The sequence below is a fragment of the Paraphaeosphaeria sporulosa genome (assembly GCF_001642045.1).
Source record: "Paraphaeosphaeria sporulosa strain AP3s5-JAC2a unplaced genomic scaffold CC84scaffold_14, whole genome shotgun sequence".
Classification (NCBI taxonomy): Eukaryota; Fungi; Ascomycota; class Dothideomycetes; order Pleosporales; family Didymosphaeriaceae; genus Paraphaeosphaeria; species Paraphaeosphaeria sporulosa.
This window is the reverse complement of record NW_017253373.1, coordinates 123,389-149,349: the sequence shown is the minus strand read 5'-3', so window position 1 is coordinate 149,349 and position 25,961 is coordinate 123,389. Positions and strand designations below refer to the sequence as shown.

Sequence of the window (25,961 nt, the reverse complement as noted above, 5' to 3'; positions counted from 1 at the left end):
GCGCGCTGTTCCGCGAAGGGACACGGATGCATATGGCACGATCGCCTCGTACCTTCCCGACTAGCAGTAATGAATCCAGGAAGGCCTTTCATCTGGGCAGGGTCTCCTTAAAAACGATTTGATGCACGAGACATAGCATACATCTACCTCTAGTCGTGCCCCAAGTGTTTGTCGATCGATCCTTTTTTCATAATCCCCACCCATCCACAGGAACCCGGCATGTTGCGTGAGATCTGAGATATTCGGGCAACATGGCTGTGGACCTTGTTATCCTGTCGGTGGTATTCGTGTCCATCACGGTGGTGTCCATCGCGATCCGGCTGTTTACGCGTACCGTGATTCTCAAGAACATTGGCGTTGATGATTGTGAGTTGGGGGCGACATGATCACAGTGGAATTGTGCTGACGCTTCGCAGATCTGATATGTGTGGGGGCAGTGAGTTGGCCGTCTCCCGCTGGATCGACAGCGTTGACTCAGGCGCTGTTTTAGGTCTTTGCGATAGTGTGCTCGGTCACTCCCATAGCGGGTATGTAGATGGTCACGATGCTCGACTACTCACTGGAGACTAACGCGTCCCAGCACTGCAATATGGCTTAGGCCGCCCTACAGCAGACCAGAAACCTGAGCAGGTGGCTCCCTATCAGAAGGTATACACCCGACCCATCACAAATGATCCCGCCCCTAATCATCGACAGCTCCTCCTCACATCCTCGGTCACATACAGCGTTTCCGCAACTTTCATCAAGCTCTCGCTTCTGTCCTTTTACCTGCGTCTCTCCAATGGACCAGCCTTCTCCGCGCTCGTATACTGCGTCATTTTCGCCGTCATCGGTTTCGGCATTGGCAGCATCACAGCCGTTCTTCTCCAGTGCCTCCCGCTGTCTTCGTTATGGGACGAAGATGCAGCAGTAGGTGCCAAATGCATCAAGCTCGTCGACTTCTACTACGCCAACGCAGCGATCAATCTGACCGCCGATGTGGTGATTCTGTTTCTCCCGATCAAGATCCTGTGGGGACTGCACATGCCGCTTAGACAGCGGATTGGTCTCTGCGGCCTCTTTGGGCTTGGTGGACTGTAGGTTATTTCTCCCCCTCTGGTTTGCACGTGGTTTACATTTCGGCCAAATTTTCCGGGCCGAACTCATGTGCAACAACAGACCGACCACGAAGCATTGAGCCCCCGCTGACCGTCTTTTCCAGAGCCACCGTCGCAGGCATCATCCGCCTCTCCTCGCTCAAATCCCTCCTCGCGTCCAGCAACCCCACCATCAACATCGTCACCCCCCTAAACTGGTCCTTCATCGAGCTCAACACGGCCATCTTCATCGCCGGCGCCCCCGCGCTCAAAGCCTTCCTACGCCAATACATGCCCGCGCTGCTGGGCTCTTCGTACAGCCCCACGGGCATCACAAAGTACGGCTCGAGCAACAAGACGGGCACAAAGTCGCGACCGACAAAGCACAACAGCATCCCCCTGGGCAGCGTGAGCGACAAGAACGGGTCGAAGTGGGTCAAGAACACGGCGGTGGTGAGCAGCGGGCCGGGGCACGAGAACGGCAACGGCGAGCGCGACAGCGACAATGACAGCCAGGAGAACATTCTGCAGAACTACCACGGGATCCTGCAGGAGGTCACGGTGAGCGTCAAGTCGGAGCGGAAGAGCGAGGAGGGGCGGTCCATGAGCAGTGGCAAGGCGGACTATTGAGCGCACGTGCATGTGGTGCGATGAGACGAGGTGTAATGGACGTTACGACTGCGCCTTCTGGCAACCAACGCGAATAGACTAGCCGCCATATAGATTCCCAACTGAGCGTTCTCGTACAAGTCCAGTTCGGTCCACACTCCGCGCGCGAGTCGCGTCAAACTTTCGAGTCTGGAGGCGTCCGCCGATCACTCGTGTTAAACACGGGTTCTCCATCTGCTCCGCGCCGTACAGGCGGAGACAGATCGCGCTAGTAGCAAAGCAGACTAGGCGGGTACTGGGGCGCGGGTTCGGCAGCGTTCCGGCGCACCTCCCGCAAAGCTGACGCGGCGAAACCGCCATCGACCCGCCTGTCACAGCAAGCGTCTGCCTGCGCACCTGTGGGCGTCGCGTAACCCGGGCCGAGAGCATACAGTCCGTATCTTCGCAGGCCAGGAGACCGAGGGCTAGCCGCGCAGGAGACGCGAGCTCGAGTGTTGGTCTATGAGCTACGCCGCGACCCGTCGGCGGATGTTCACTGGAGCACATTGGGATGAAGAGTCGGGGCGCACACGAGCAATGGCTGACTTGACCTTCACCTTTGGCTCGAGCTATGGGTCTGGGTCGGGCTACCGCGACATCAGGGACATAGGACTCCGAAAGAGGCCGAGGACGGCGTATGAGGAGACGGCCGCGACAAAAGCGCCGAGTAAGATCCAGGATAGGCGCGTTGCGATCAGTGCTTTGAAGTCAGTCAATGCCTGGGGGAATTGAAACGAGTCCTGGAGGCCCATGACTTTTGATGCAGCAGCTAATATGTCTACAGACTCGACTGCGACCTCGTCACCATCAACGTCGGTAAAGATAACCCCCCGCGGACCTTCAAGATCCACATCGATGTAATCAACGATCACACCTCCTACTTCCGCAGCCATCTCAACTTCGACCGCGCCATCCACGGCTCCGAAGCACCCCAAGAGTCTGCCGTCATCTCCCTCTCCGACCACGACCCGGACGCCTTTGCCCTTTGGCGCACCTGGATCTACACGGGCAAGCTCGCCATCCTCCCGGACCCCCCGCTCCCCTCGGACTCCAACGATGAGCGCACAGCACACTACGCCGTCCTCGCGCACGCCTACATCCTTGGCGACTACCTTGTTGACATCCCCTTCATGAACGCCATCGCAGACGTCTACGTCCTCAACGCGCGGGGCATCGACGGCGCCCGCGCGCTGTACCCCTCCAACGAGGAGATTGGTGTGCTCTACGACGGGACCTCGCCTGACAGCCCGATCCGGCGGCTGCTCGTGGACATTTGGATGTACCGGGGCAAGCCGGAGTGGCTAGAGCGCGAGGTCGACGAGGACGTGCTGCCGCGCGAGTTCCTGGTCGAGGTGGTGCGGAAGCTGCTGGAGCTGAAGAAGGTGCGCGAGGGGGAGACGATGAGTCGGCCGTGGAAGATGACGCATGAGCAGTATCACGATCGGCGGGAGGTGGGTGTGCAGGAAGAGATGGCGGAGGCCCATCGATGCGAGGACGAAGACGCTCCCGCAGTTGGTTTTGATGACTTGTTTCCCGAGTGAGGGTTTTGGTGGAGTTCGGATAGTGTGGGAGAGCGGGACGGCATTCGAGGGCGTTTTGGCAATATGATGATTGTGCTGGGTTCGTCTACATGAGAAATTACGGAATTTGTTCCTGGCTCCTGGTCGGGAGATGCGCGGTAGGGCGCGCCCGATTTTGGATATCGGGGGCGCAGTCTTGGCTCTTCTTCCAGGCTGGCTAGCTATTATGCAGTGAGGCAGCGATGAACTGCGTTTCGAAGTGTCACATGTTCCCACATCTCGGTGGACTAAGCAACACAGTCGAAGCACGCAGAGTAGGAAGATGCCGATATGACGATGAGTAAAGGACGACGTGCCATTGAAGGAATCAACGTATCGCACCCCGCAAGTACCTTCTATTTCTAACGGGAAGCGGCGACGCCGGCAGGAAGACTGACTAACCTCGCAATACGTGAGCAGGCAGACAGGCAGATGCGACCGCGGTCACCGTCGTACGCTCGCAGTCCAGTCCGCACCCCGACTCTGTTCGCGAATGAGCAAAGTTCCCCTACCGCTGTTCACTTCAGCGGGCGTTTTCTGTTTAGCATTTCCAACGCTGCAACTGCGGGTGGTTCATCCTCCATAAAGGTTCCCCTTTCCCAGGAGTGCTCACCAAATCAGACAAAAAAGCAAAGTCTATGCTTTCTGAGCCGGGCTCCGAAGTGGCATTTAGTTCTTCCCCCTATTTTTGCGCGCGCGGGGGTGTGATGATGGATCAGGCGGCGGTCCGACTCCGTCTGTGCGGCATACTGAAGGTCCAAATGCCCGCTCGCTCCCAGGGTGGCAGACGACGTGGATAATTTGCGCTGTGCGAACTCGAACGCGCTTTCACTCTGAGCGCCGGCAGCCGGTGGCTACCTAGCCGCGAACGAGATCGTTGGCGTTGGGCACACATTCGACTCAGCGGGACGAGATGGTGTCCTTCATCTTGGGGAGTGGAGCTTCTCTTTGTGCCTCCGTTGCTTGCGCCTACAGCATGGTCACCTCAATCTAGAATTATAATCGTCAGTCAGGCTTGAGATTTATAAAATGCTGCTTGTCATACAATTTACTTTCCCCCACTTTCTAGACCAGTAAGGGAGCGCCACAGTATACACAGCTGAGACCTCGGCTTACACAGAGCGTAGGCGCTCTCCAGCCTTGTTGCTCGATACTGTATACCAGTCCGCGCCGTGAGTAACGGCCCTACAACGCACCATTTTACATTGGATTGAAGATGTCTATCTATCTACAACCACCTACTTCAAACCAAGAGACTGGCCAGATATATCAGTCAGAATGTACGTCAGGTCGGAAGCAATATCTTGAGAGGTTGGCAAAGCTTGGAAGTCCCTTCGTTGGAGTGTGTGAGAATCACCGTGATGTATCGGTGGACCTTCCGGTGTCGTCGTCGTTGCCTCGGCCGACATGGCAAGTTGGTCTGCAGGTTCTAGAGGTCTCGGGGCGTCTACGACGTGGGAAGCGGTTTGACGACCTAGGAATGTACCGAGAGACCTGTAACGCACCGACTGGGGATAGCACACGAGGTCTGACCGTAACGCACTGACCTCGGGATTGTTAATAGCATATAAGGTCCAACCATTCTGTCATTCGCCACTAGATTTTGCGGACCCGTGTATAGTTTCCAAGAGTGAAACGTAGACCCCTTGATGGCCGCTTTTGGCTCCCATCTGCGAGAGATTGTCCTGTTGTGGAGGACGATGAGGAACTTGAAACGTATTGTTGGTTCAGCGCCCGGTTTTGCCTGATGAACTTCACAAGCACCATTTCGGTGAGCCATGCAAGGCCTCTCTCTCAGCACCTCCACCCAGCCTCCAAAGCCAGTCATGGCGTGTGATTTCTCTCTTCATTGCTACCTCGTGTGACTACATCGCCTCGCATACAATCCAAGATATCGCCGACCCCAAAAAATGCTAATCGTGCCAAATCAAGCAAGCATGCCCCAAGCACGCAGTCCCGAGACGCCCGTGATCCATGCATAGCCGTGAGACCACATTCATACCGTCCGTCATCGCGTAGTCCGCTTTCGTCCCCTCATCCCCACGAGCGCTCCCTTTTTGTTGAGCATCTATGACTCGCCACCTGAAAAGCACGACATCTAACCCGTCTAGCGCGCTCATTTCGCGACGGCGGCGCTGAGGACCTGCGTCCTGAAGAAGCCGCCCTTTGTCCGCTCGATGACTTGCTGGTAGACGGATTGCGGGGGGTGGTTCATGACGACTGTGCCGGCTTGGTAGTCGATCTTTGCGTCGACGCGGGTGTCCCGGATGAGGTTGACGATCCACTTCTCACCCTCGTCTTGTGAGAGGCCGAGGCGGGTGGAGAGGTCGCTGGATTGTGTTAGACAGCTTCCTCAAAGAATACAAATCAAGAGCTTGACTCACCCAATATCGATCCTCTGGTGGATCTTGCAGTAGCTCTCGGAGATGAGATGTCTCGCGGCATCGACGAAGGGACCCGCAGACTGCAGCAGGAAGAAGTCGTTCTCGAGGATCTGTTCCGACTCGCTGAGCTTCTTCTGTGCCTCCTCGAAGTCGAAGTCAATGTATAGCGCCTTGATGAAGTCGGTGACGGGGTCGCTGTACTCGTAGCCCTCCTGTCGCACTATCCGGATGAGGTCCTTGAGCTGCTTCTGGTAGGCGCCCTGGTTGCGGCCGGCGTTCCGGGCGGTGATGACGGAGGTAGCGAGGTATCTGAGGATCCAGGGGCAGTTTGTCTGGATGGTGTTGATGTAGGCGGGCTGGAACAGGGTCTCGGTGATCTTTTCGCGAGCCTGCTCGTCGTTGAAGAGCGGGAAGAGCGACCAGTGGATCAACCAGGTGCGCTGCTGCAGCTGGGCCAGCGGGTTGGTCATGAGGCGGCCGTCGATGAGCTCCTTGATCTTCTCGATCTCGGCAATGGCCGACTCCCACTCGGTGGAGAGGATTTCGCAGGCGAGCTTGCCCCAGGTGGCCTCGCGCTCTTTGTCGTTGTCGGTCGTCTAGCGGCACGTCAGCACGCGCGCAACCAGAAGCGAAGGAGATAATCATACCAGGATACGGTAGCGCGTCAGTATGTCAGCGGCATCGCCGTACAGGCCGCAGCCGTACTTGAACTGTGCCTCCTCGTAGAGCTGCTCGACCATGGGCACGGTCACGCCGTGCTCCTTCTCCAAGAAGGCCAAGTTCTGCTGCTTGTCGCTGCGCAGGCCGCCGAGCACGGTCTCGTCGGTGAGGAGCTCCATGATCTTGACGGTCGACTCCTCGAGCTCGGCCAGGCGCTTCTTCTCCTGCTCCTGCTTCTGCAGGTACTCGTCGGGAATGCTGTCGAGGTTGTTGATGTTCTGGGCGAGCTGGCCGACGTAGCCCGTCATGTAGGTGGGCTTGAGCAGCTCGAACAGCACCTTCTGCTTCTCGATGGGCTGCTCCTCGTCCTCGGCGGGCGGGGGGAAGTTGAGCAGCGGGTACAGCAGGTGGCGGTCGAAGTGCGGCATCATCTGCGGCAGCAGCGAGTACTTGTCGGCGACGGACTCGCCGTTGGTGGCTGCGGACGCCATGGTGGGCTGTTCTTCGCGGGGCGGTGTCGCGGGGACCGTGTGCGAAGAGGCGCGCGGGTTCGGCTGGTGCAGGCGGTGCGGTGTGGGTGGTGCGGGCGGAAATTCGACGACGTGGTGGGGGAGACAAAATCAAATGTGGAAGCGACCACCCCGGCCGCGCTAAAACTTTGGTGTTGACGCCTCGGGGACCGCACCGCAGACCTTGCATCATTGCACGCGCCCGTCTTCTTGCCTTTCTCGTCGTCTGCTCAGCACACTGTCGCACCCCTTCCCGCCGCAATGCCCCGGACACAGCCCCTGCTGCCGCTCTTCAGACCATTGGCGCTGCCCCGGCGCGCGCCATGCGAGCAGCTCTTCCGCTTCGCGACTGCAGCACGCCTGCGCGCCGACCGTACGTGACGAGACACCCGAAGCACCCAGGAGCTGACCAAAGACCCAAGAACCGCCTGCCAAACGCACTGGCGCTGCGCCGTCCCTCAAGCCATCGCCCAAAACCTCCCCTGAAGCACCAGCGAGCCCCAAAGACGCCGCTCGCGCCGCAGACCTCGCAGCAGCAGAAGCGGCCACCGATGCCGACAACCCGACCGCGCCCGCCCCGAAGCCCACCCTCCCTTCCAAGCGGCCCAAGTCCTCGCCGCCAAAGGCCTCAAGACCAGCCGATGGCGCGCAGGCCCCCGTCGGCGACGCCCTCGACGCCGCCATGAACGCAGAGCCTGGCGCGCCCAAGACCTTCAGAGCGCCCTCGAAAGCCGCCAGGGCCTCGAAACCAAGACCCAGCGCGGCCCAGAAGACGTCGCTGGAACTGCCTCCACCAAAGTACCACGTCGCGCGCTCCTCCTCCAAAAACCTACCCATCTACACAGACTTCAAGCGCGGAGGCAATCTGCACCTGACGACGGTGCGCAAGATCACCGGCGACCTATCCGCGCTGAGAGACGAGCTGCGCGTGTTCCTGAACAAGAAGAACGAGGATGTCAAGATTAACAGCCTGACGTCGCACGTCATCGTTAAGGGCCACCACGTACCGCAGATTACCGAGTTCTTGAAGGCTAGGGGGATGTAAGAGTAGCAACGTAGCTTTGGGTGTACACAAATGTACTATATGTAAGAGATACGGCGGTTCAGTTCGAACGATGACCATCTGTCAGACAATCTTGATTCGCATCAGTGCTTTTTCCATGCATTGCCTGTTCCACGACCAAATTTATTGTGTCTTAGCATCGCTGTCACTTGCCATCTTTTCCCTCGCACCACAGCCTTGGCGTCGGGCCTCGTTCCGGGCTCCTTCTACATTTCACTTGCACAGATTCCATGTTGATACCACGCCAGACACGCAGCGTAGCACTTATTCAGGAGCACGGAGAACGGGTGTATTCATGCAATTTCATTCGGCCAAAGCGACCACTGTGCCAATCCTCCCAAGTCATTCCACGCTCGCCAGCTCGCCAGCAAAAGCCCGCTGTACCCAGTCCATTGGGGTGGGGGAAAGGACAACAAGATAGAGTCATCGTGAGGCACCTAGCTCATAGCAGCCCCGTCCGTCCCAATCCAGGAGTCCAATCATGCCAGGATCATCGCCGTCTCCATCGCACCTGCCGCCGCATCTCGCGCCTAGGGACCAGTCCAGCCGGGGAACGGGCACCACTGGCAACCTCGACACTGAACTATGTCAGTGCATGCTCAACTGATACAGAAGCATCGAAGCGTCATCTTACCTCCGCAATCTTCCTACACTGCCGCGGCGGCACGGTCTTGCAGTGCTCAGCACACCGCACGGCTTCCTGCTCGACTTGACGGGCAGCCTTGGCCGCGGCGTTTACGGCAGCGTCGTCCGCGGAGACATCGTTATCGGCAGCGTCGCCAACCCGCCCCTGGCAGAAATTGCACGAGCGACACGGCGACGGCCGCCAGATGGTCTGGTTGCTAGTGTTGAGCACGCCGCACGCCTCGTCGGCACACGCCGCAGGGACGAGCTTGCAGGCGTTGAACTTGTCGGCGCAGGATGGAGGGCAGAACTTGACGCCGTCGTTGTCGCGGAGGCGGAGGGATAGGGCTGTGGTGAGGGTGACGAAGAGGAGGAAGACGAGCCACTGCATCTTGGCGGGGGAGGGTGGATCAGCGTGTTGTGGTAGCAGACGGAAGGGGTGTGTGTCGTCTCGAGGTCGTGTGGGTGAGTCTGCGTGAAGGAGGCTGAGGTAGCAGAGCGGTTGTGTTTATATAGCCAAGGGTGTAGATGGAGAAGAGAGAAGGCAGGAGCCCCTTCCTCACGGGCGACGCTTAGGCCCGGCAAGAAATCAACATCAATCTCGGAATGCGAGATTCAACCGTAACTAGGTATGGTATAAAATCAGCTACCAAGCATGAATCAAACATCTTCGCACCCTCGTTCGTCACACTTTAATCAGCGATCAGACGTTCCTACGCAGCTAGTCAAGCCCATACTTGCCACACAAGTCCGGCCTACCTAAAATCGCATACAGAGTGAGGAAGCATTATGACATGCCCGCAGCTCGGGGAGGGATTATATCGTCTTGACTTCAGAACTCGCCCTCAAACGCCTGTGGTAAGCGTGCTCTTACCGCGGCCAATTGGTGTCACATCTCTCCGAGAGACAGAGGATGCTATCCCATAGCAACATGTCGACATCCATCTCTCAGAGACTGCCGGGCAGCATTATCCGTCCCGGTTTGTGCGTGTCACGTTTCCCCTCCTCTTTGAGAGACTCATATAGCCAAGGCACAGTGAGACCGGTAGCTGCATGTGCGTCCCCCGCACAAAACAAGATGAAGGCCACAAACGATAGGTGCATGCACAGCGCTGGAAGGGGGTATCACATATCTTATTACAATCATCTGTCCTACTCTCCGCCCGCGTAGCCTCCCCTACACTACACAGCAGCTCTCTTCCGGCCCCCGCCCCTCCGCCAATTCCACAGCGCCTCGGTCGCAAACGTCCGGCTCGTCAAATGGCCCCGCGTCCTATTTGCCTCCTCCGTCAGCGTCTCCACCACCTTGCCCTCCTCCACCTCCTTCCACAGCCCCGCCGCCATCGCACTCCCTGCATCCTCCATGTCAACCTCGATGTCCTCCTCGTCAGCCTCCTCCTCCTGCACGTCCGGGTTCTTGACGACCTGCACCGGCCCATCCGCCTTCCGGCGCACGCGCTCGAACCCAAATTCCCCGCGCCCAAGCCGGTACAGGATCCGCCCGAGCGTCTGGAACGCCACGCAGCGCTGCGCCGCGACGCTGCTGCGCGCCATGACGGCGAGCTCGGCGATGGTGTACCCCGCGGCCTCGGGCGCGTCGGCGTGGTGGTGCAGGCCGTGCGTGACGGGGATCTCGCGGGCGGCGGAAGGCGCGAGCAGCGCGCCTTTGAAATCGAAGCGGAGGTCGCGCGCGTTGAAGGCGCGGTGGGAGGGGTGGTACGGTGAGCGGGTGTCGGACGGGTCAATGGGGGTCATCCAGGAGAGGGTCGAGGGGTCGTAGGCGAGGTTGGGGAAGTACTTCTCGTGGAGGTTTTGGAGGAAGGCGGGGTCGTTGGGGTCGAGGTCGGGGGGCTGGGATGGGCGGGGGAAGTGGAGTGAGCTGTGCGAGTCGGCGAGATCTGCGCCAGGGATGGCGGGCTCTTGAGAGGTGGACGGCGCTGGCTGTGTGAATTGCACTGCCGCTGGTACGTCTCCCGTGTCTGGCTCTGCAAACGAGACTTTCTTCGCAGATGGCGGCTCTGCGAACGAGGCCTTCGTGGGGGACTCTGCCTTTCGTTCCGACTCCTCCACCCTGGGCTTCTCTGGCGCCGGTCCTTCCGGTGCGTCCCAGTCCTTCTCGTTGCTCCCGTCCGCAATGTCGGCCTTTCCCAAGAGCCTCTGTATCAAGCTCGGCGGCAGACTTTCCAGCAACTCCCGCTGCTCCTGCTCGATCTCCTCGGCCGACATGTTGGCCAGCCTCTTTCTGTTTTCCTGGTCGATTTGCCTCTTCTCGTCGTCGCCTTCCCCGCCTGCGCCCTTTGTTCGCGCTCGCTGCTCCTGCAAGTCATCGGTTCGCTGTGGTGCTGTCTGCGTCTGTTCCTTGGCCCTCGCGGCGCCGTTCGCTGCCCTCTCTCTCTTGAACGCAGAGACTCTAGGCGTGCGCTTCTTGTGTGCCGGAAACCCGCCAACGTTTGTCTTGGGGGACGGTGCTACAGGCGGTTGCGTGACCCCTCCAGCGGGGCGCTCGAGGATGTCGCCCACGAAGGCGGACGCGAGCGCGAGCGGCGGCGCATCGTTGCTTTCCGGTTCTGCTCCTGCGGGCTCGATACTCCCACTGTCGAAGTCAAAATACACGCGCTCTCCTCGTGCTAGGGACATGGTTGTCGTGTGAGGGATGCCTGTCAAGCGTTGTTCGAGCGCTCCAAATGTTCTGGCGCACTTCCGAAGCCTCGCCTAAACCTGCCCTTTCACCTGCGCCACCACATTCGGCAAGCGCGCTTTCATTGCAGTGAGCAAGCAGCAATGAGGCGGCCCATCTTCTGGTCGGTAACGGTAAGCGCTTAGTTCGGTCAACCTCGCAATAGAGTATGCCTTATAAGACAGACACGTGCGTCCGGCAGTGAAAGGTACAGTGACCGAGATATAATTCATAGAATCACACATTGAGAATGGTAGAAACCCAGTACACACAGAATCAGAGTGCATATCACAATCCCACAGGCCGTCCCCTCTTCCCATCCCAGCGTGTGCCATCCAATCCCGCTCAAGTGCCCGCAATGCGCCAAAACATCTCTCGTGTCTGCAAACGATATAGCAAATGGTATACAACGAACGCTCAGTTCTCTGCAAGGTAACCGAGCCCACAAAATTGCCGCAAAGCCCTCGCATCCAGTTGATGCATTAGTAAAGCTCCAAGGACCGTTTCCTTTCGGGGCAGGATGTCTGCCTTGACCTTCCAAGTTGTGCCTCCAACGTCAAATTCTTCCATATCATCAAGCCAATCATCGTCGTCGTCGTCATCTGCAGCACCTGTCCCGTTTGTCTCGACGCCTTTTACCAGTGGTTCCGCACCTTTAGATTTGTCGCCCAGGCGCTTAATCATCGACAGAGCTCGATTGACAATGAGGTGGTATCCTTCCCGATCCTGTTCCATGGGTCTTTGTCCGCGGTGGTTAGGCTGCGGCGGCGGCTGTTGCATTCGAGCATCCAGCGAGCAGAGAGACATCGCAAACTTCAACAAGCTGTTCGCCCACCCATCCTCGGCTTCCAGCCACGACCGGCAAACACCGCTTTCGGGCCCAGGGGCAAGCGACGCAAGAATATCCGCGGCAAGCATACCCTGCATCAAGTACGGCTTCCGTGTCTCTGCGATACGTGCTTCATAGTGCTGCACTTCCTTGGGCCGGGTTTCTGCGAGATCGTGGAGTTTTCCTTCCGTTCGATCTGGCACAACGGCAATTGCGAGGGCAAATGCACGAGTGAGGAGATCGTAGGGGGGGTCAGATGTTGCTTCGTTGATGAAGATTTGTTTGTAATATGTCCGGTTTGGATCGTCGATGGCTAGGAGTTTGGCCATGCTGTCGACAGCCGATGGAAGATAGCGATGAATTTTGGGGTTATACGAAGTGAATCGGATAGGGAGGGTTGGGCGCGGGCTAGGTGCGAACGCACACAGAAAGTGAAGCACAGCGTAAGCGTCTTCTCTCGAAGGGAGTGCTATTCTTGTACTGGCATTGGAAAAGAATGTGATCAAATCCTTCATGAAATCCAAGGTATGGATGTAAGACCTGAGAAAGAGCATTCTTGTGCCAACAAGTCGTATCGCATTCGATAGAAACTTGAGTACGGGTGGAGAGGAAAGACGGGCGTGGTTGATTTCGAGAAATGATAAGTTGCGAATGATGGATGTTATCGCTAAGACCCGGTCTGCAGTCCGATCTAGGTCGTATGCTTTGGTGCCAAATTCAGGGAGATCTTGGAGCGCGTTGACTTCTGCCTGGCAGTTGTGTAGGATATCCTCGTATGACATGAGCTCGATGATGTCTGTCACTTCCGGATTGTCGGTGCCTAGTATCTCGAGTTGGTCTTCGGCGTACTCTGCAAGCACATCCACCAGATCATCGCACTGCTCCAGATCCAGTTGAATGTTGTTCTCATGGGTCAATTTGGACAAGGTATCCAGCGCCAGCCTAGTCTCTGCGTGCAGACCAGAGCGAAGACTCATGGTCAGCGCGCGTATGTCGACAATCCCCATCTCCCGGAGTTCTGGAACATTGGGCATCCAATGCAACTTCTTGCTAACCTCTTGAACAAGCTCATCGCTTAGCTCCAAGACTCCCCATGTGTTCTTGATGGTCAGATTTGTTGCGGGTCTGTAGTATATTCCATCCTCTTCCTCTTCGATGTGGCGTTTCTGTTCGAGCGCAGATTGGGCTGCAGCAACGTCTGTTTCTGTTTTGATGGGTGTTCCACTGGGCTGGGCTGGATCTGAGGAAGGAACCGGAGTACCTTCCAATGGACGACTCAAGCTTTTGCGATGTTGAGCTGCCAGATTACTGTCGGCCTGTGGAGTGCTCCGACCATTGGCTAGAGCAGGCGTAGCGTTCGATTGCAGAGGCGTCGATTGCGGTTGCTGTGCCGGTTGTTCGAACTGTTGCGGTGGCTGCTGTAGTCCTGCGTCGGACTGCCGTTGCGCTTGCTGCTGCATCTGCTTTCTCTGCAGTTGCTGCATGTATTCTTGTTGTGCCGCAGCCGCAGCATTATTCGGAGCACTAGGGATCGAGTTCCTTGTTGGCGACATCTGCTGTCCCATCTGGCCCATCTGGCCCATCTGTCCCATTTGCCCCATCTGGCCCATTTGTCCCATAGGATTCTGCTGCTGTGTCTTGCTGCGTATGTACATTTGCTCGTATAGTCCTAGGTTCGCCTCATAGACTTGTCGCAGCTCCTCTGGGGCATTGGGAAATTGTTGTACTGGTATTCCTATGTGCTGTGTGATCCTGGGCCATGCATTATTCGTAGTGACGTTCCTGGAGCCTCTGAACTTGATAACAATTGAATACAGGTTGAAGAGATCGATCGGTCGGCCAGCAACTTGCGGTTGGGGATTGAAAGGCCGACGATTTTGGGCCATGAGAGAATGTACGTTTTTGAGGAAAGTCTGAGGATTGGCCTGGGGGTTCTGCTGCATTTGCCCTGGCATCATCTGGGGCGGCATTCCGGGCTGCCGTGCCGGCGCGCCGGGCGTTTGTCCAGCCTGGTGTCTCTGCTGCGCAGCCATGTTGCTTGCTGCTAGATTCCCGAGCTGCTGCTGTTGCGCTTGCAACCGCATGGCATATGCTCGCTGGGCCTCCTGCTGCTTATGCTGCAGGTTCTGGGACAATTGTATCGATTGAACTGACTGAACCGGAAACTGTCCACCAGCGTTGGGATCAAAGCCCTGGCCCATTTGAGAGCCTTGCGCAAAGTTCATGGGAGACATCTGGGGCGCATGCGGGTTCTGCGCCGGAGAGGCTGTCTGCATGCGTTGCGGCGGCATCTGACCGGGTCGGAAATGCTGGTTCTGCATGGTTGGGGATGGTGTGTGAGCGAAGCCCTGCTGGAAACCGCCCTGCTGGAATTGCGATGGCGTCTGGGAACGCGACATGGTCGCGCCTGTCGAGTCCCGCTTCTGGGGGATCGACGACATTGGGTACGGTCGCGAGCCATTCATCTGGTTGCCAGACATGGCGCTGGGGTCGATGAAGTTGGAGGGATCGTACATGGCGTTTTGCGACGACTGGAAGTCCATGGCGCGCGGTCACCGCGGGCGTGTGCGCTAAGGAGCGAAAGACGTGACGGGGGAGGGAATGAGCGTGGGAGTCGGGGACGTGGTCTCGGGGAGCATGGGCTAGCACGCGAGAGCATCGACCGGCCTGCATAGAAAGACATAAGCAATGCTGTTGTTGATGTCGGGGCAGGCGCGACCACGCGGGCCACGGCGCCTGCCTCGCAGAGTCGGGGGCGGGAGAAGGAGGGAGGGGGCAACCTACGCGTGGGAAAGATGGGCGCTACAGTCGTCTTCTCATCAGGCGTACGGGAGACGGACCGGCTGGGATGCGGGCAGCAGCTTCACGTTACCGCAGGCTCTCGGACGCGATTTGCGGCTATGGGGTGGAGAGAGCAGCAGACATTGAGCCTGGCGCTAATTCGCGCTAGGTCTGAGCGGATCACGTGGCGACTGAGCGCGGCAGCAGCCACCGTGGCCGGGCAGCAGCGACAACGCGCACTCGAGGCAGCGCAACAATTGAAGCTTTGGAGACTCTCACGACAAGCAAGGCGTCTGCATGAGGATCGATCAGAACACGCGTTGGCGCGCGAGCCAGTTGAGTGGCTGCTTTGCCGGATTCGAAAAAGCCTAGTCTAACTTAATCTTACCCTCCGGGAGCCACGGGTCAGGTCGCCGCTGTGTGACTGTGGGAGCACATGTTCTCTCCACTTATTACATCACTGGTAGCCTCCAGCAGACGTTGTGCGGTTATCTTTGCGCTGTGTGTGGACCGAGTTCGAGACCCTCCTTCCCGCGCGCCTGCCCGCTTCTGCCATGCGACCACCACGCCCAGCCTAGCCACCTCGTCGTCTCAACATGCGACCGCTTCTGGGACCGCCGCTCCTTGCTCGGGCGAAGGCCTGGCGCTTTTCAACGTGGCCGTACCGACCTTCCCAGGTTGTCATCAACTCTCCATACCAACGGAGACAAGCCGCTATTCCCAACGAGCCATGCCCTCCCACGCGGGGATGATATGCATACTCGTATTCAACCGAAGGCCATGTCCTCTGGTCCAAATGCCCATCTCTGCGACATGAGCCACAGTGGGAACAGCGAATGCGTGTCTCAGCGCAATGACTGACGTTGGCGGCGACAAGGGTAGTTGTTCTTGAGCTTGTCGTCAACGCTCAAATTACCAGGATCTTTTCTATTGGCAGCCTGCAGTCCCGTCGCAACGGCGCGGGGTGCCACTGTACCCAGTCGTTTCGTTTTCTCGGGGTACTGTATTATCCCGGTCTGCATGGCTCTCGGTAATGATTGAGGAACGGGGCATTCCCTCAGTGGTGGTCGTGCTCAGGGTCCAAGAATTCGGCCCGCCGATGTCCTCTGCGAACTAGCTCGTGCTGGCAAACATGCACGAGCCGAGTCTCGACGTCAAGCAAGAGAATCTTCGACCCGGGAAACGGACGAGCAGCGAATTGCCACATTTGAGGAGCCCCTGTTCTGCATCTTAACCGTGTGTTGCTTTGCTTTAAGTGATATGCGCAAGCAAGCAAGCGGCTCAACAAGACAGGCAGTGGCCCTTGGCATAGGCGGCACTGTCTCACCCAGCCATTCTAATATGTACGAGCCAGAATTGGTGAGCAATACCCAGATAAAAACATTTGCCTCAGACCCTGGACTTCAGTGACGACGAAGTTGCCTGCTAAGCGATACGAAAATGCAGACAGACGAGTCAAGCTTTAGTGTGGGTCTCGATGGCGCGAGCTTTGCTGAGTCGCAGCCGGCCACAGCTTGGGTGCCTAGCTATTCAACCATCTGCAGTGCCAACAAGAGATTTTGCAATCAAGAGCAGAGTTCCATAGTAATCAATATTAATAGAATGAGAGTCTGAATCGGACTATCGCGCTGGGTTAATACGTAACCCTAGACTGTAATGCACTGTACAAGTGGGGCTCAAGTGAAGACTCATATGGCGTTTACCCAGTCAATCACCGTAGCATGGAAATGTGAGCCCAACTCAGCTTCGAAGCGTGTAGTGTGTTGTGTATGGTGTGCAAATGCCCAGGTGAATGAAGCTGCACGTGATATCGGGCTTGGCGGCGTGGTTTCCCGATCGTCACCGTGAGAAGGCGAACGAACAACGTCAACACACGCGCCTCTACAACTACGCTCACTCGAAAGTTACCAACACAAGCTGAAGATCGCTGTCATCACCGCCATAAAGCTCCGCGCACAAAGGCCGACTCCCAGGGAAATTCGCAACCATGGCTGACGCCGCTGTGGAGAACCCGCACAACACAGTACCCCCTCACAAGAAGCAGCTCCCCTCATCGATACCGAATTTCGATACGCTGGAGGGCTTCAGCACGGACGGACAGGATGACTACTCGACCTTCAAGAAGCTCCAGCGACAGCTAGAGTGAGTGCAAATGCTCCGATGAGGCTGCGTGTAGTACGCTAACTGGCGCCAGGTACATCCACCTCCAGGAAGAGTATATCAAGGACGAGCAGCGGAGTCTGAAGCGGGAGCTGGTGCGCGCACAAGAGGAGATTAAGCGCATCCAGAGCGTACCGCTTGTCATAGGCCAGTTCATGGAGGCGATAGACCAGAAGTAGGACACCCATAGGCACTGCTTCCACACAGCTGACATTTGCAGCACCGGCATCGTACAGTCATCAACCGGCTCGAACTATGTCGTCCGCATCCTTTCCACCCTCGATCGCGAGCTGCTCAAGCCTTCTTCCTCGGTCGCTCTTCACCGCCATTCGAATGCCCTAGTAGACATCCTCCCCCCGGAAGCGGATTCCTCCATTGCCATGCTTGGCCAAGACGAGAAGCCCGATGTCACATACGCAGATGTCGGAGGTCTGGACATGCAGAAGCAGGAGATCCGGGAAGCTGTCGAGCTTCCGCTGACACACTTCGACCTGTACAAGCAGATCGGTATCGACCCACCGCGCGGTGTTCTGCTCTACGGGCCCCCAGGAACCGGAAAGACAATGTTGGTGAAGGCCGTGGCCAATAGTACAACGGCATCGTTCATTCGTGTGGTCGGCTCGGAGTTCGTGCAGAAATATCTAGGAGAAGGCCCACGCATGGTGCGTGACGTGTTCCGCATGGCGCGAGAGAACTCCCCGTCTATCATCTTCATCGATGAGATCGACGCTATCGCTACGAAGCGTTTCGACGCGCAGACCGGTGCCGACCGCGAAGTCCAGCGTATCCTCCTCGAGTTGCTCAACCAGATGGACGGTTTCGATCAGACGTCGAACGTGAAGGTCATCATGGCGACCAACCGTGCCGACACGCTCGACCCCGCGCTGCTCCGACCAGGTCGTCTCGACCGAAAGATCGAGTTCCCGTCGCTGCGAGATCGTCGTGAGCGCCGTCTCATCTTCGGCACCGTTGCCAGCAAGATGAGCTTGTCTCCCGAGGTCGACCTTGACAGCTTGATCGTGCGGAACGATCCGTTGTCGGGTGCTGTCATTGCGGCGATCATGCAGGAGGCGGGTTTGAGGGCTGTGCGGAAGAACAGATACAACATCATTCAGAGTGATCTGGAAGAGGCGTACACCAGCCAGGTCAAGGGCGCGACGGAGGCGGACAAGTTCGATTTCTACAAGTAGGCGTGTGGAGATTGATGACGAGCGGGAGGAGATGCTTGCGCTGTGTACACTATGATAGAAGCCTCGCAGAGGGCTTAACACTCTGCACGCATAATCAAGCATTCATCAAGCAATGAACGGGACCATAATCATAGTTTGTGATACATCAGAACCATGAAACTATGTATGTCACCATATGGGTCGGCATCGCAGAGAGGAAACACCGATGGCGATGAACTAGTCTGCATTTCCAAGCCTCGACCTCCAAAAAAGAAACAAGTCGTAATTCGTCGACCTGAACAACGCTAAAGTATTGGTACACGAAGCCGAACACCCTTCATCTCCCGAAACTCTTGTTTTACCATCCATTTCGTGTTAGATGATGCTTCAAGGAAAGGGGATCTAGATCTGGTTTGTTTTGGCCTTGGCCTCGCCCTTGAGCTCCTGTGCCTTGCCCTTGGCCTCGCCAGCGAGTTCGGACGCCTTGCCCTTTGCCTGTCCGGCCAGCTCGTTGGCCTGGCCCTTGGCCTCGCCCTTGGTCTCGGGGGTCGCCTGCTTGACCTTCTCGGCGACTTGCTCTGTTTGCTTGTCAGCACGTGTTCACCAACAACCGGTGGGTTATTATGTTGTGACATACCACCCTTCTCAATGCCCTTCACGGCTGCACCAGAGATCGTGCGGTCCACAGCCTTCGCGGCATCCTTGACGGCCTCGACGGGGCTCTTGCGAGCGATGGGGGAGGTGCTGAAGAGGCGGGCCTGGCGGACGATCTGGGTGCGGAACATGGCTGTGGTTGGGGGAATGTGGTGGTAGTGTTGTGAGGTGAATTGGTACGTGGACGTCTGGTGAGGTGGTAAATTGCTGAGTACTGTGAGATTTGGAGAGCTTGCGCGCAAAGGAGGGTTATAAAGGGTGGAGAAGCTTGCGGTATTGGTTGCAGAGCTGGTAGCAGGTACCATGACGTAGGTATGTCGTGGTGGTGGTCATAGCTCCAAGCACATTCGCGATGCACTGCAAGGTGCGCGATTGCTCGCTCTGCTCGGTGTTCGGCATGTGAACAACATCTCACGCCCGTTTTGGGTACTGTTTAAAGTCTGCAAATGCTGCTGAGATGGTGCAGCTTCACACTCGCGTTGTTCGTCACCCTTCCAGCTCCACGAGAAAGCCTGGTAGAAGTCGAAACGACAATCGGAACTTGTCAGCATAGTGCTAAGTCGTGTGGGTCGATCATGTTTACGTTCAATCATCTCCATTATTGCATTATCTCATACCTCTAGGACGGACCTCTTCCATCACATCCTGAACCCGAGGTGAAGAGCATCTTTTCTGTGCCATTGGGGCCGCAGATGCAGCTGCTCAACGAGATTGCTAATTGTCCTGTAATGTGATGACAGACGTCATCCACTTTTCGATGGCCGATCAAACGATTAGGAGAACCTAGCGACGATGCGCCCTTTACTGTCCGCCAATATGCGGGGGCATGTTTCGTCAAAGCATCACTGCAACCCAGTGATCATCTTGACTGGGAATTGCACAGGGATGGGTCTTGTATACGATAATGGGGCTCACGATCGTTCTTTGCAAGCAGTTGATCCCACAGAAGCGTCCTCCATTTCGAGCCTCGACAAGGCGCTCGAGTTCCTCAAGTCATACGTTCCCGCCTGTATGAACGACATGAACAACGCGATCAAGAGTTCTTCAACGGTGGCGACCCATGGTTCTCAGCTACGATGCAGAAAGGGGTTATCGTGCTAGGGGAAACGCAAGAAGAAGACGTACCGAGCAGATTGGTCCTATTGTATGACTTGGGGTGCACTGGTCGCGTATATACAAGAGCAATTACCCACAGATCCCTAGACGCCGTCGCATCAATGGTCTAGAGACGGGAACGTAGAAGCACCGCGCGATTAGATCTGTTTCGTGAGACTATGAAAGGAATGGTGGCGCTTCTTGAGGTGCAGGAGAACAGTCTGGTCGTCTGTGAACTAGTGCAACACACTTGGCGACTTCGCCGCACTCCGCAAGAAACTTCGCTGCAATAATTGCATTTTGGCTGACGAGAAAACTTGAAGAGAACCTTCGCCAATCACCATATCTGGTCTTTGAGTGCTAAACCTGTGCAGGTCCAATGAACTACATTAATCATTCTCATTATTGCATTATTTCAGATCTAAGACTCTCTAGGAAGCGCACCATGTAGTAGCGATACTACGAGACCAGCCCCTTCTGCCACCAGTTGCAGCGCTTGCTCGCATTGCTATCATGGACCTCCTCGATACCCGTAACATTTAACTCCAAAACCTTCGCATCAGGTCCGTACATCTGGAATTTCATGATTCCCTCTGCCGCCGGTACACCCGTTTTCGCGAAGCTTGTGATGAATTCTTGTAGCGCCACCGCAACAGTCCGGTTCGTCACCCCGGTTGGTAGGCGGCTGGTAGCACCACCGTCGAAGAAGGTGTATGCGATGTCGAAGCCGTGGTAAGCCGGCGGTACAGCGAAGAGGTAGGAATAGGTCTTGTTTTGAAATCCCGTGGAGAGATAGTTTGTGTTGCAGGTGAAGATGCCCTCGGTTACAATGCTGTAGGCTCGCGTATAGTTGTCAGTGTAGCCCTGACTGCCGTCGAAGATTGCGGGATACAGCGTGTCCGTGATGTAGTCGACGGATGATTGAGGTATGCTGGGGATCGTGTGTTTGAGTTGAGTAGCTATCCGCTCAGTGGAGTTCGCGTATGGCGGCGTGAAGTAGGGGCCTTCATTTGTGTTGTGACCAACCATGACACGAACGTCCTTGTCAAATCGGCCTTGAGCGAGAAGCTGACCGGGCAGGAGAGGAGTGAAGAGCCCGTCAACGACCGGGCCGTAGACGTAGCCACCCCATGGCGGGTCGTACGCAATTTGCTGAGCGTTGGCTCGGATGGCAGCCTCAGAAGAGAGCTTGCGGATATCCGCCAGGGAAGAGCTGTTCGTCAGCGACAAAAACTTCTGGTAGGTGTCTTCTTGGTAGGACGAAGATTGCACGGGAGTCCAGCCCGGAGATTGGGGGACTGCCTGTTGGAAGGGAGCAGGTCCTTTGCTACCTCCGTACGCGGTGATCTGGTGCATAATGCTGCCTCCACCTGCACTTTCTCCGAATACAGTGACTCTGTCTTTGTCTCCACCGAACAGATGAATGTTCTTCTGTACCCATTCAAGAGCGAATCGTTGATCGTACAGCGCAAGGTTGCTGACACCTCCCTCCGCGTTGAAGGAAGGACCACTCGTGAATCCGAGCGCACCAAGTCGGTAGTTCAGCGACACATATACAACCTCTGCATCACCAAGCTTTCCGGACTCAGCGAGCAGACCGGCCGGGTTATTATATTTGCTTCCTCCAACGTAACCGCCACCATAGATCCATACTAATACCGGGGCTCCATAACCGGAAGAATTGGCGCGAGCGAGGATTTTCTCCGGGACGAACACATCAAGAAAGAGGCAATCCTCTGTCTCCAAAGGACCAGGTCCAGTGACATTTGAGGTGGAGTTGGCACCTGACGGGGTATAGACAGGAGTGTTGGCAGAACTGATTCCGAGGAACGAGTTGGTGAGGACTTGAGCGGAGAGGGGGCTCCACGCTGGAGAAGCTTGTGGGCAGATTCTACCATCGTCAGCCAAAACATATTACCAGGGACATTGAATGTTGAACATACCGGCCAACACTGCCATCATTTATGGAAGATCTGTTTGTTGCTGGAGCTTCCGGCAGAGCAAGTCTCAAGTCGCCGACTGGTGGTGCAGCATAGCGGATGTTGCTAAAGTTGTAGAAGCGGCCAGTGTCCTGTGTAACGATTGATATCTCTCCTAGCCATGAGAATCACTGAGAAGGTCTTACATTATATCCAGTCGCCCGGTAAATTTCATATCCAAGGTCCACGATTGGCAGGGACGCATTTGCACTATCACCAGTGCTGTACTGTGCGCACACCGCTCCAAGCGCAGCCGCAAAGCCGAAGAGACCCTTCATCTTTGCAACACACAATTAACGTGACAATTGCAGGGCCGAACACCTTGCGCAGACAACAGAAAGCTATGCAAAGCTCTCAGACCAAATCCTTGCAGTGAGACTCGGACAAGGAAAAAAACTGCCACGAGGTACCGGCAGGCACACGACCTTAAAGCAAGCTCATCCCATGCTTGTACACATCACCCCGTCCACTACGGCACGCCAAAAAACGCCATCCAGCTGCGCCCACATAACATCATCCCCAGCCTCGGCGCCCGGGACACCAGGAGTCCCTTTGTATGGACAATGCTCCCAGAAAACCCGGCAAGGCCATCCACGGCACCGAGCCCAGTCGCTAATGACGTACAGCTCGTCGGCGCTTACTGTCCCCGCAGCGACGCGTCGCGAGGACGCGGGGAAAATCGATAAACAACACGGCTGGAGAGACCTTTACAGCCTCGATTGCATGCGGCCACGGCGATTAGTTGCCAGATTTGTGTGTTGAAAGCTGGATGGGGGATGGTAAGTGGAAGGATTAGCTGGGGAAGGTGGCAGGGTTGGTAGCGAGCCGAGGCTGTGGGATCGAGCTAGGAATTGACGTCTTCGAGAAGCCAGCTGGAGATGAAGAGCGCGACTGTTTGATTCATTCAGATGGGAGATCGTGGTGGTCGAATCTCGCTGATAATGTTTCGAAACATTCTACCGGATGCCCTAGGGCTTGATTCCATCAATACGAACGCAGATCAAAGCCCGCAAGGTACACCAGAAGCGCATAATGCTCAACATGCGTACCGGAGGAAGCGCTATCTCCGTCGCGTAGATCTAGCCGCCTCGGCGTTCATGCGTGGAGGGCCAGACGAGCAGCTGAAGAACAGAAGGCACGAGCCTAGGTTATGGGTAATTTCTTCTTACGTCTCCTACTACCATGGTGGTTCAATGCCTAAAACTGCTTCCTGCATGTGACCCAAAAGCGAATCCACGATTCCGCCCAAACCCGGGTATCTGTCTGTCCGCGAACGCCGTTGCTATGCTATAAAGAAAGAAAAACTCCACTCGCCAGCTGGCTTCTGTACCTTACGAATTCGACTTCGGGTCCAAGCACTGACAATCCTCGATATTTCCACCTATGCGATGACCGCTCAGCAACGTCGGACATCTCCATGCGATCTCCATGCTATTGCATTGGAATAGCAAGTTCCACATGCGCTCCATGGTAAAACCGAAAACTGGTGCATTCATCGAATCTGGTCTGCCCTGCAAATATTCTTCCTGGTGCGCCCAATTGTCCTGGTTCACAAACGCGTCGTGTAGATCTTGGTAGATGGCTTTGGAAACACCACGAATGCGTTTCGCCGATGCGATGAACTGGCCTTTGTAGCTGAGTAGCACCTTATCGCACTTGGCAGCACTGTTGATGCGGTTGGAGATCTCGGGGAAAATATGCGCAGTATCCCAGAAATTGAATCGGTCACCGCAGGTATCGCAGTTGCATACCTGGCCAGACCATCCGAGACTCAGCATTCCGGTCCGTCCTGGAACAAAGTAGTCGCGTACGCGAGGATAAAACTCTCGCGGGTTGTGGACATCGGCCTGGAGGAAAATCGTCTCTCGAGCAAGCGTATCCCAGTTGCCTAAGATATGCTTCAAATATGTCTCGCCCTCACGTCCGATGTTAGGCAAAGGCGTCACCTCGTTAGCGCCCGTGGCCCGCTGTACCTCTTCTACGTTCGCATTCATGTCCTTGATATAAATGTGAACCCTAGCATCTCTTCCTACATTGTCCATGGCTTTGAGCGCAGAGACAAGGTGTGCAACTTGATCAGTAGGTTCCTTAAACATGCTAATGACGATCTCAGTGTTCGTATGTGGAGTGTAAGTCAGATCCAGTATCGGTTGCAGTTCGACTGTTTCGTGGCGCATGTGCTGGGAGAAGTTCAGAGTGAAGTACGCGAGCCAAGCTGCAGGAAGAGCCACAGCAATAAGGACGATCCGCAATAAGACGGTCTTGCGATCTTCGAAAGCTGGTGCGACGTATGTGGCATCCGAATTCTCGGATGGCTGCGATAACAAGGTGCCCTCACTGTCCACCGACTGCAAATTGACGTCGCTCGGTACAGCGTCGTACATGGTAACCCATCTGGGTCGATATCTCGCAGCAAGATCGCGACTAGACAACAACACGACTACCAAAGCGAAAAAGGCATACTGCGGCCACGACGTGTACGATCGACGAAGTTTCGAAACCGAAAGTAATCCTCCAATGCCTGTCATTGCCAAAAGAGAGAGCACGTTGCTGGTATTATTTCCATGACCGTCGTCATTCTCCGCAAGGTCGATAGGGACCAGGAACGACTTCCCAATCTGTAAGGCCGCTGCAGTGGCGAGGAGATTGATTGCCAGAAGCGGTAGATATGTGTATTCCAAGGCAGAGCCGAGTCGAGCGATTGTCTCATCACCACGATGGATGATACACGCAATAGCAAGCAGCGATCCGACCAGACTGAGGAGCGCATTGGCCTGTCGAGTAGTTAAAATTGTATCTCGTGAGGAACGGCAAGTCATGGACCAGAAGACTCTTGCAGCTCCAGTCAACAGTACCGCAGGGATGGCGGTCTCGATGTTCTGTGGGAGCAATCTGTATTCGCCTACGAGGATGCCGGCGCAGGAGAGCGTGGCGATAGCGATACGACACAATTCGAGGCGGGATCGCGAGTCGTTGCGAAGGACGGAGAGGAAGATTGCTTCCATGCAATAGCAAGTTGCCTGCCTGGTCAGTATCACCCGCAGTTGTAGTGGACAAGGAAAGGCGCTTACTGTAAGCATCATCAGCGTAGGCACATTCTGAAAGTGTAAAAGAGACTGGAGCCCGAGTAATATGCCTGCAGCCGTCGAGACCAGCGCGAGAGCAAGCTTGGTCCATCCTGCGACGGTGACATTTCGTAGTGGAAGTGACGCTACATCGGACGTGATCGAATATGATATCGCGACACTGGCTGCGAGAGCCGCAAATTGAAAGAGTGACAAGTAGAGTGGGAAATTGACGTTAAGCTCAACGAGCAGGTACCCTGCAGATCCAATGTGTCAGTAAGGGCATCTTCGTCTTGAGATGAAGCTCAGATGGCAAAACAACATACTAATGACAAGTCAGCGTGTGGTTGGTGATTTATGTATCTCGCTGCACGGTTACCAGCCTTGGGCCAGTGCATGCACAACGCGCAAATGTTTTTCGTTGACGAGATAGAACAATAGAGCACTTACCTAGAGCTGGAGACCGACACACTGGCAGCTGCGACCCACAGATACCTTCGTGTTCGAATCGCAGGCACGTTCCCACGGAGCCAACCGCGCGGTTGTTCTTCCTTTCCGAGAGTGTCCATACTGGTGTAGAGATAGAGGGGTGGAAGGGAAGAGCTCAGTTGAAACGCAAAAGGAGGGTTGAATTTGGATTAGTGCATGCTAATTGAGGAGCACAGTTAGGCAGGCAGTCGCAGTCTGACACACAGAAACAGCGAGCGACGACCAACGAACTTTCGGAGGAAAGGAGGCTTCTTCAACCTCGAACACATAGAGGAATTGGAAGCGAGAGGAATTACAATTCGGTCAATGGTGGGACGGACCATCTTCACCTGGATTATGCTGCCTCTACAGCGGTAAAGCACAGCCGTCACGCTCAGGGTCAGTCTCACATTTCTTCGTTGGTGACACGATAGGGGTGCCTTGCCAAGAGAGGGCTGAAGCGCATGGAAGTGGAGGTGGACTGAACGTTTCTGGTGGTCGTGTCGCAGATCATCAAATCACAGCACCTCCACAAATGTTGCCTTACAGCGCGTGCAAACA

General features: G+C 56.0%; 12 protein-coding genes across 12 annotated transcripts; 4 read left to right on the top strand and 8 right to left on the bottom strand.

Moving 5' to 3' along the window:
* The first annotated feature begins 30 nt into the window (after positions 1-30).
* On the top strand, positions 31-1,946 carry CC84DRAFT_366040 (uncharacterized protein). The gene is made up of 6 exons (XM_018185937.1): positions 31-366; positions 417-436; positions 491-527; positions 581-648; positions 697-1,076; positions 1,202-1,946. The coding sequence occupies exons 1-6, from the start codon at positions 252-254 to the stop codon at positions 1,704-1,706; spliced, it is 1,125 nt and encodes a 374-aa protein (XP_018029951.1). The 5' UTR covers positions 31-251; the 3' UTR covers positions 1,707-1,946.
* On the top strand, positions 1,947-3,490 carry CC84DRAFT_366074 (uncharacterized protein). The gene is made up of 2 exons (XM_018185938.1): positions 1,947-2,330; positions 2,606-3,490. Exons 1-2 carry the CDS (start codon positions 2,187-2,189, stop codon positions 3,263-3,265), a joined length of 804 nt encoding a protein of 267 aa, XP_018029950.1. The 5' UTR covers positions 1,947-2,186; the 3' UTR covers positions 3,266-3,490.
* Positions 3,491-5,072: 1,582 nt separating this feature from the next.
* CC84DRAFT_1169119 (putative eukaryotic translation initiation factor 3 subunit E) lies at positions 5,073-6,930 on the bottom strand. Its single transcript, XM_018179576.1, has 3 exons — positions 6,315-6,930; positions 5,668-6,263; positions 5,073-5,613 (listed from the first exon to the last, which is right to left on the bottom strand). Exons 1-3 carry the CDS (start codon positions 6,816-6,818, stop codon positions 5,400-5,402), a joined length of 1,314 nt encoding a protein of 437 aa, XP_018029949.1. The 5' UTR covers positions 6,819-6,930; the 3' UTR covers positions 5,073-5,399.
* Positions 6,931-7,027: 97 nt separating this feature from the next.
* CC84DRAFT_1169118 (uncharacterized protein) lies at positions 7,028-8,001 on the top strand. The gene is made up of 2 exons (XM_018179575.1): positions 7,028-7,209; positions 7,259-8,001. Exons 1-2 carry the CDS (start codon positions 7,098-7,100, stop codon positions 7,879-7,881), a joined length of 735 nt encoding a protein of 244 aa, XP_018029948.1. The 5' UTR covers positions 7,028-7,097; the 3' UTR covers positions 7,882-8,001.
* A 428-nt stretch (positions 8,002-8,429) lies between these two features.
* Positions 8,430-8,914, bottom strand: CC84DRAFT_1222600 (uncharacterized protein; the record flags this gene model as incomplete). Its single annotated transcript, XM_018183393.1, has 2 exons — positions 8,430-8,477; positions 8,534-8,914. 2 exons carry the CDS (start codon positions 8,912-8,914, stop codon positions 8,430-8,432), a joined length of 429 nt encoding a protein of 142 aa, XP_018029947.1.
* Positions 8,915-9,695: 781 nt separating this feature from the next.
* On the bottom strand, positions 9,696-11,196 carry CC84DRAFT_1169117 (uncharacterized protein). Its single transcript, XM_018179574.1, has one exon. It carries the CDS (start codon positions 11,158-11,160, stop codon positions 9,706-9,708), a length of 1,455 nt encoding a protein of 484 aa, XP_018029946.1. The 5' UTR covers positions 11,161-11,196; the 3' UTR covers positions 9,696-9,705.
* A 421-nt stretch (positions 11,197-11,617) lies between these two features.
* Positions 11,618-14,572, bottom strand: CC84DRAFT_1181073 (uncharacterized protein; the record flags this gene model as incomplete). The annotated part of the gene is made up of 1 exon (XM_018180528.1): positions 11,618-14,572. One exon carries the CDS (start codon positions 14,570-14,572, stop codon positions 11,618-11,620), a length of 2,955 nt encoding a protein of 984 aa, XP_018029945.1.
* Positions 14,544-15,099, bottom strand: CC84DRAFT_1199770 (uncharacterized protein; the record flags this gene model as incomplete). The annotated part of the gene is made up of 2 exons (XM_018181638.1): positions 14,544-14,696; positions 14,814-15,099. A coding segment is annotated over one exon (207 nt), but the record flags the coding sequence as incomplete, so codon positions are not given.
* A 1,482-nt stretch (positions 15,100-16,581) lies between these two features.
* Positions 16,582-18,273, top strand: CC84DRAFT_1130361 (26S protease regulatory subunit 6B). The gene is made up of 3 exons (XM_018175857.1): positions 16,582-16,952; positions 17,005-17,145; positions 17,191-18,273. The coding sequence occupies exons 1-3, from the start codon at positions 16,798-16,800 to the stop codon at positions 18,158-18,160; spliced, it is 1,266 nt and encodes a 421-aa protein (XP_018029943.1). The 5' UTR covers positions 16,582-16,797; the 3' UTR covers positions 18,161-18,273.
* A 268-nt stretch (positions 18,274-18,541) lies between these two features.
* Positions 18,542-18,924, bottom strand: CC84DRAFT_1190988 (uncharacterized protein; the record flags this gene model as incomplete). The annotated part of the gene is made up of 2 exons (XM_018181158.1): positions 18,542-18,717; positions 18,777-18,924. 2 exons carry the CDS (start codon positions 18,922-18,924, stop codon positions 18,542-18,544), a joined length of 324 nt encoding a protein of 107 aa, XP_018029942.1.
* Positions 18,925-20,347: 1,423 nt separating this feature from the next.
* CC84DRAFT_1222595 (carboxylesterase family protein-like protein) lies at positions 20,348-22,145 on the bottom strand (the record flags this gene model as incomplete). Its single annotated transcript, XM_018183392.1, has 3 exons — positions 20,348-21,779; positions 21,832-21,959; positions 22,014-22,145. The coding sequence occupies 3 exons, from the start codon at positions 22,143-22,145 to the stop codon at positions 20,348-20,350; spliced, it is 1,692 nt and encodes a 563-aa protein (XP_018029941.1).
* A 735-nt stretch (positions 22,146-22,880) lies between these two features.
* Positions 22,881-25,855, bottom strand: CC84DRAFT_1169108 (uncharacterized protein). Its single transcript, XM_018179573.1, has 3 exons — positions 25,383-25,855; positions 24,939-25,188; positions 22,881-24,887 (listed from the first exon to the last, which is right to left on the bottom strand). The coding sequence occupies exons 1-3, from the start codon at positions 25,499-25,501 to the stop codon at positions 23,199-23,201; spliced, it is 2,058 nt and encodes a 685-aa protein (XP_018029940.1). The 5' UTR covers positions 25,502-25,855; the 3' UTR covers positions 22,881-23,198.
* Positions 25,856-25,961: the final 106 nt, after the last annotated feature.

Coding starts and splice junctions, on each gene's coding strand:
- CC84DRAFT_366040 (XM_018185937.1), top strand. CDS start 252: ATGGCTGTGGACCTTGTTATCCTGTCGGTGGTATTCGTGTCCATCACG. Junction 528..580: donor CTCGGTCACTCCCATAGCGG/GTATGTAGATGG, acceptor AACGCGTCCCAG/CACTGCAATATGGCTTAGGC. Junction 649..696: donor AGGTGGCTCCCTATCAGAAG/GTATACACCCGA, acceptor AATCATCGACAG/CTCCTCCTCACATCCTCGGT.
- CC84DRAFT_366074 (XM_018185938.1), top strand. CDS start 2,187: ATGAGCTACGCCGCGACCCGTCGGCGGATGTTCACTGGAGCACATTGG. Junction 2,331..2,605: donor GCTACCGCGACATCAGGGAC/ATAGGACTCCGA, acceptor CACACCTCCTAC/TTCCGCAGCCATCTCAACTT.
- CC84DRAFT_1169119 (XM_018179576.1), bottom strand. CDS start 6,818: ATGGCGTCCGCAGCCACCAACGGCGAGTCCGTCGCCGACAAGTACTCG. Junction 6,264..6,314: donor TGACGCGCTACCGTATCCTG/GTATGATTATCT, acceptor ACGTGCCGCTAG/ACGACCGACAACGACAAAGA. Junction 5,614..5,667: donor CACCAGAGGATCGATATTGG/GTGAGTCAAGCT, acceptor AACACAATCCAG/CGACCTCTCCACCCGCCTCG.
- CC84DRAFT_1169118 (XM_018179575.1), top strand. CDS start 7,098: ATGCCCCGGACACAGCCCCTGCTGCCGCTCTTCAGACCATTGGCGCTG. Junction 7,210..7,258: donor AGCACGCCTGCGCGCCGACC/GTACGTGACGAG, acceptor CAAAGACCCAAG/AACCGCCTGCCAAACGCACT.
- CC84DRAFT_1169117 (XM_018179574.1), bottom strand. CDS start 11,160: ATGTCCCTAGCACGAGGAGAGCGCGTGTATTTTGACTTCGACAGTGGG.
- CC84DRAFT_1130361 (XM_018175857.1), top strand. CDS start 16,798: ATGGCTGACGCCGCTGTGGAGAACCCGCACAACACAGTACCCCCTCAC. Junction 16,953..17,004: donor AAGCTCCAGCGACAGCTAGA/GTGAGTGCAAAT, acceptor AACTGGCGCCAG/GTACATCCACCTCCAGGAAG. Junction 17,146..17,190: donor ATGGAGGCGATAGACCAGAA/GTAGGACACCCA, acceptor TGACATTTGCAG/CACCGGCATCGTACAGTCAT.
- CC84DRAFT_1169108 (XM_018179573.1), bottom strand. CDS start 25,501: ATGGACACTCTCGGAAAGGAAGAACAACCGCGCGGTTGGCTCCGTGGG. Junction 25,189..25,382: donor GTGTCGGTCTCCAGCTCTAG/GTAAGTGCTCTA, acceptor TGGATCTGCAGG/GTACCTGCTCGTTGAGCTTA. Junction 24,888..24,938: donor CTACGCTGATGATGCTTACA/GTAAGCGCCTTT, acceptor CTGACCAGGCAG/GCAACTTGCTATTGCATGGA.